At 42.3% G+C, this 6,390-nt stretch overlaps 1 protein-coding gene across 1 annotated transcript in view; it reads right to left on the reverse strand.

Annotated features, from left to right (window-relative positions):
* The window catches only part of sos2 (son of sevenless homolog 2 (Drosophila)), a 39,624-nt gene that overhangs the window by 11,756 nt on the left and 21,478 nt on the right, over nt 1-6,390 (reverse strand). Inside the window, exons 8-11 of the mRNA XM_037694606.1 lie at nt 3,307-3,405; nt 1,465-1,595; nt 706-1,361; nt 523-604 (exon numbers count right to left, since the gene is read on the reverse strand). Of these exons, the coding sequence (XP_037550534.1) occupies nt 523-604; nt 706-1,361; nt 1,465-1,595; nt 3,307-3,405 (968 nt within the window). The remainder of the gene's footprint in view (nt 1-522; nt 605-705; nt 1,362-1,464; nt 1,596-3,306; nt 3,406-6,390) is intronic.

Here is a 6,390-nt window from a genome sequence, read left to right on the forward strand (position 1 = left end):
CACACACACACACACACACACACACACACACACACACACACAGGTAGCCATCTTGGATTTTGACTTAACACACTTTTTTAGTGACCTTTCTTACACCTACCGTAGATGCAGCCACACACCAACATGGAAGTCGGCAAGTTGCTTATTTCTCCAGATAATTTTCAGTTCACAAGACGGACAGACATTTATGGTGGCAGCCATCTTGGATTTTAACGTGGCATGCTTACAACATGCACAGACGAAGGACATCTCCAATTCCCCCTCTTCGCTCAGCGACGGGGGACAATAAATCTGTTCCGACTTGTTTTCAGATTAAAGCTAATTACTCATGTAATGCATGTTATAATTTTAGTTTTTAAATCTGTAACGCGTTATTTTTGGTCAAGGACGTCAGAATCTCATACCAGACATGCCTGCTTGTAACAGTAATCTAGATCCCTGCAATCTAAAGTGTATTGGGACAAACTTCACATGGAAGAACCGGAGCAACAGACATCCTGTAGCTGCTCTCGTAAACCGTACCTGTCTATAAGCAAGGTAAGAAGCTCCTGGGGTTTGCAGAATGATCGGTACGTGGTAAGAAATGTGCGCACAAAGTTGGGATCTACAAAAAAAACAAAGTATTAGCTAAATAAACACTTAAAATGCATTATAAAATAAATCCCTAAAAAAAAAAACATCTATTTTTGTACAAGTGCTACTTACCAGCGTACATGTGATAGGTGAGCCTCTCTATGAGCTTGACCACCGTGCCAGCCTTGATGATGGGGATACCAGTTTTGCTCTGCACTTTGTCCTCAAACACTATATTCTCTCCAGAGTCTTGCTCAGCAAACTGGTAAAACTCTGGGGACGGCAGCCTCAGAGGATGCTCCTGTTCTTCAGTTAGCAGCACCGTGTCCAACATACGATCCAACGTGGAACGGTACTGAAGAGTCACCAGTGCTGCCATCCAAAGAGCTTTGTCGTCTGATGTCCGTGCACAAAAAATTGAGCTGCTTTCATCTTTGCCTATTAGTTCAAAAGCATTTTGCAGCTCCACCGTGTCTCCGCGGTCCACAACACGAATCTTTCTCAGCACAAACTTCTCCTTGAGGCGGTACTCTGCGCCGCTACCGGACCCCGGGAGCCGTGAACTTTGGTTGGCCTTACAGCTGATCATGAGGCCATCAAACAGGAAGATGTGTCTCTCATGTTTAGCGCCGGCTCGAAACAGCGGCCCCTCAAGAATGAACTCACTGCAACACTGACCAATGTCTTTCCCCTCCCAGCCGTCGATGCTTTTCTGGACCTCCGTCATGCGCTTGACGGCTTGTTGTTTGCTGCGAACCTGCCGGCTGTACAAGCGGTATATAGGGTCACTATAAGGGAGGAGTGGAGATCAACAGGAAGAGCAAAGCCTCTTTAGTGCTGAAACTTCAGTTTAACGAAGAGAAAACAGCACAACGTTATTTCCTGTAGTACCTTGCAAAGACGCGACGAATATGGTATTTAGCAAGTATTCGCTCCATGCTACTCTGAAGGTTTAGCAAGGCGGTAAGAGCCTGCTTCAGACATTCTCTGTCATCCTGGTCGGCACTGCGCTCTTGAAGTTGCTGCAAAAACAAACACACACACACACACAAAAAAAACATGCAGCTTCATATGATGTGACAACTTGACAGCCGTACACCGATGTCCCCGTCACGGAGGGATTTGAACAATGATGTTTGTGGTTTTCGAGATGAATGTTTTTCTGGGTTAAAATTGAACAGGGAATCAAAGTAAACCTAAATGTTTTTGGAGCGAGATATTCAAGTGCAGTGTTTCCCCTACCATTATACAAGCAGGGCACCCCGCCCTGTCAACAGAACCGAGCGCCCTGCCTACCTACTTTATCCACCAGCAGGCGCAGTGGTGCAGCCAGTGGGTGGCCAATGGTGGCCTGGGTCACCATAGATCACATGTCAAACTCAAGGCCCGGGGGCCAAATGTGGCCCTCGTTGACATTTAATCTGGCCCCCAAGATGTTATTTTAAAAGTAAAATACTTTTTTCACTTGATTTTCTTTAGTCATCTTTGATTATGATGTCAAATGAGACCAATCAAACACTTTTTGAGGAACCTGCAACCAAGAAAAGATGTTGGGCATCTTAAGTTAATGTAGATTATGAAACTGGCCCTTAGTTTGGAAAAGGTTTTAATTTTGGCCCCTTTTGTAAGAGTTTGACATCCCTGCCTTAGATTAATCTTTGGCCACTCCAGTCATGTGAAGAAACTACTAGAAAGCAACATAAAACTAGAAAGCAGTTTCTTCAAATTATTGGGGTGGCCAGTTTACAAATATATATGGTGGCGGCCATCTTGGATTTTGACGTGGCAACCCATCTTTTGAAAGGAAACTTTCTGATGCCTAGATGTAACCACACACGAGCAGAGGGCATTTCCAATTCAAACATACCAGCAGGTACTTTACAATAATAAATACTGCCTTGCACACCAAACACAACCAAACAATTTTTTTGTTCAGTTATTAGTTATTACATGAACTCTCCAGGACAGGATTATTAAAATCAATCGATCTAATCCAGTGGATTATTTTCTGAGTGAAATAATAGAAACACTTGAGGTATTTGGAAATCATGAAACAATGTGATGCAGCTTTTCTACTTGCAGAGGTGCACCCGTTTGTCAGTTGTCTAATAAACGTAAGCCATTTCTTGTTTTCCCCGTGCGTCTGGCAACAGATCAAGCTTCTTTACTGCAGTAGTGAGGAAACTTCACCTGTAAACCAGGTGCTCCATCCGTCTCTTATTCGCAGCCTTTGTGGGGAGCATGTTCATTCACCACCGAAAGGAAAGATGAAAATGTTCTAGTGCAGGATCCACATCTGTACTATTGAAAGTTAAGTGAATTTCATTCCCTGCCAAGTTGGATAGAAAAGCTTGTTCATTAAAACTTAGAAATTTTTCTCAACCACCAACCGAGAGAGTTCTTTTCCTGCAAGTGTTTCTAATGCATCTGATCGGACAATGGTCCCTGAAACAGGATCAAAACCTCCTGAGGCAGACATTTTATCCATGTGATAGAATCAAGTCAGGGTAGACTTGGCAGGGTCCTGATTATCTGTGTAAGGAAGAAAAGATTGCCACATGCCTCTTTTAGATGATCGGATGCATTACAAAACCAGTTAAGATTAAAATCCCCTTGGACGAGCGTCTCTGAAGCAGTGGTGCAATAAAAGCTCTCTCTAAATACCCGAGATGAATCTTTAAGTTGCTTTCTGACCTGTTGAAAACTTAAATGTATTCAAGTCTGGGAACATACCTGCAGGAGCTCAAAGTAGTGCATACAGTGGTACACTGGAGCCTTCATCAGCTGGGGGAGGACATACTGGACAAACTCTTTAAAGCCCTCTGCAACCAACTGGAAACAGAAACAGATGTTGAGTGACACGAGCACGATAGATTTATAAACTTTGTGTTGGAAAAAAAACTTCATACACTTAAAACACCTAAAATCCATCAAGGAAAACTGGAGGGAGTTCATTAATCCCCTTCTCCTCTGTATCTACCAAGGTTGAGTCGGGTGCTCTGGACTGGTTTGACTTCTTCAGTAGTTGTTGTTAATTCACAACACTATCACCTACAAGCTGTACACAGATGTCCACCATCGCTGAGGGACTTGAGTTGCGTTTAACTTTAATATTTATGTAGATGAACAGATGCTGGGATATATTCATCATTTAACGCGGGTTCCTCATTTTTCTGGACTGAATAAAACGTGCATTGAATTTAAGGAAATGCAACGTGAGACGTCATTTATATTTGACCCATCAAAATGAATGCGGTCATTTATTTACAGAATCAAATTTAACATCAAACATTTACATTAATTTGGCAAATTATGAAAATAACAACAAAGCAATCACTCAGGAAAAATCATACGGCCATGATTTTTCCGTTGCTGCACCACAGGCATTTATAAAACTGTACAACTATGATCTTTTACCCACACGGATGTGAATAAGCACTTTACACAGACATTTCTAAATATCTGGAAGAATTTCTACTTGATAGAAAAGTTTAGAGATGAAAGAAGTTTAGAGGGAGTTAAGATGGTATGGGAGGGGAAGAATGTTCACCAGAATTGACACTCTCCATCAGAACTCAGCTCTCCATCGGTACGCTTGGTAGGAAACTTGATCCATTACCTTTCTGAAGATTCATCAGCAGATATGGAGTTCCGTTAACGCTACCTGTCCAGCGTCTCCTGATTGTGGCTGTAGCTCGTCAGAAGTAGTGGCTAGTGATAGTTATAATCCCATGGAACTCGGAAGAGCTTTTGTCATGTCAGGATCATCCTGTCTCCGACAGAACTCGAGCAGAACCAGCAGAAAACTCTCCAGCAGAAAACTCCCACCGAACTCTAGCAACTACTGAACTCCAGAACTCTTAGAACTCCAGAACTCTTAGAACTCTTAGAACTCTTAGAACTCTTAGAACTCCGAGAACTCTGAGTAGATCAGGAAGTACTGACATTTTAAAGACTCTTTCCCGGTTCACTTTTGGGAGTTGTTCATTGGTCAGAAACGACCAGACGGGGTGTGTTTTGTGACGTAAGAGGTTAGAGACAGCGAGAATTGTTATGAGACAGATCAGAAATGTTCTCACAGACAGAGAGAGTTTTGTTTTGGCGTGTTTCAGAAACAGGTGCAAAACATCTATATTTACGTCTGAGAGGATTCTAAAACATGACAGTTTTAACACAACAACTTGTTTTTCGTTTGACTCCAACCTTGGAAACGCACACACTTGCTCATTCAAAGGCAGAAATCAGAAAATGCATAAACTCTGTAACAGCTTTTAACATGAGTTCTAACTTTGCATGAGAATAAAAATCATTACTCAGTTAATAAAATTGATTAGTTCACTGCAACATCTAAAATGGTTTGAACTAAGACACTTTGATTATCAACATTTGTAAAATAGTAATGATAATAAAAAAGAGAGTGTTCTTTTCACTTGAATCTTCAAGAGAGAAAGTCTCAGGATGGGTGAACCTGTATTTATGGATTCAAATACATGAAATGACAGCTTCTGTCCCACAAGGTTCTTAAGGTCAAGAGTTTTGACCTTAGACTTAGTTTTGACGTAGGCCTAGTCCACTACATTTACATTCACCTGCTCTAACCACACAGCCACAGCTGGTTTACATATACGTATGGTGGCAACCCAACTGTTGATTGTGACCTTTCTTACGGCGGCTGTGGCTGAGTGGTTAGAGCAGAAGTCCTACAACGCAAGAGTTGGGGGTTCGAATCCACCAGCAGTCACATGCCGATGTGTCCCTGGGCAAGACACTGAACCCCTCGTTGCCTCTGATGTGTGTCCCATCGGTGCATGAATGTGATGAATCACTGATTAGTCTCTTTAGAATGATTTGTTCAATTAGCTTGGTAGAGATCTAGTAGAGTGCTGTATGAATGGATAAATGAGGCTCAGATCGTAGAGTAAAGAGCTTTGAGTGTCTCCATAAGATAGAAAGGAGCTATACAAGTTCAGTCCATTTACCATTATGCCTAGATGTAGCCACAAACCAAAATGGAAATCAGTACGTTGCTTATTTTCCAAATGATCCTGTTCATAATGTTAACATATATACACAAATGGCAGCAGCCATCTTGGATGTTGATGCAGCAACTCAGTTTTTGATAGTGGCCTTAAAGTCAGTAGTGCAAGCTTCCACACAGCAAAGTGGAAGACGGTACTTCACTTATTTTTCAAGTTATCTTGCTCATATTATGCACAGAGGGCGTTTTCAATTCCCTCTTTTTGCCTGGTGACGAGAAACAATAAACTATAAACAAGACAACAGTTTGCCTGCTGACCAATGCACAAGCAGCATGTGCAGAAGATGGATTGTGTTCCTGTGAGTGAGCGTGGACTCTGTGGAGTCTTGTAGTGCTTTACCTGGCAACAAAACAGACTGAAAAATCAACAAACATCTTCAACGGATGCCAAACTGAGCTCCACCGAGCCTTTCAACACTGTTCGTGTGAGGAATGTCCAAATTAAACAGCAGCAGTGAATGAAGTGCACGCAGGACGCTGCACGTGTCATGACGTGCCCAAAAAACATTAGAGAAGTTCCACCTGGCACCCAGGTTCACTTCAAAACCATCTGAACACATTAACACGGAATACTAGGTGTGACCAGTACTCACTCCTTCAGATTAAAACGGTCGTATTTTGTGGATTTTTATGTTCTAGAGAAGAATTCCTGAACAGCTGATCGCACAGCTGATCGCACAGCTGATCATACCACTGATCACTGATCATACAGCTGATTGTTGATCGCACAGCTGATCGCACAGCTGATCATACAGCTGATTGTTGATCGTCGCACAGCT

This window comes from Nematolebias whitei, chromosome 21 (assembly GCF_014905685.2).
Source record: "Nematolebias whitei isolate Nwh7 chromosome 21, NemWhi1, whole genome shotgun sequence".
In the NCBI taxonomy this organism is placed as follows: domain Eukaryota; kingdom Metazoa; phylum Chordata; class Actinopteri; order Cyprinodontiformes; family Rivulidae; genus Nematolebias; species Nematolebias whitei.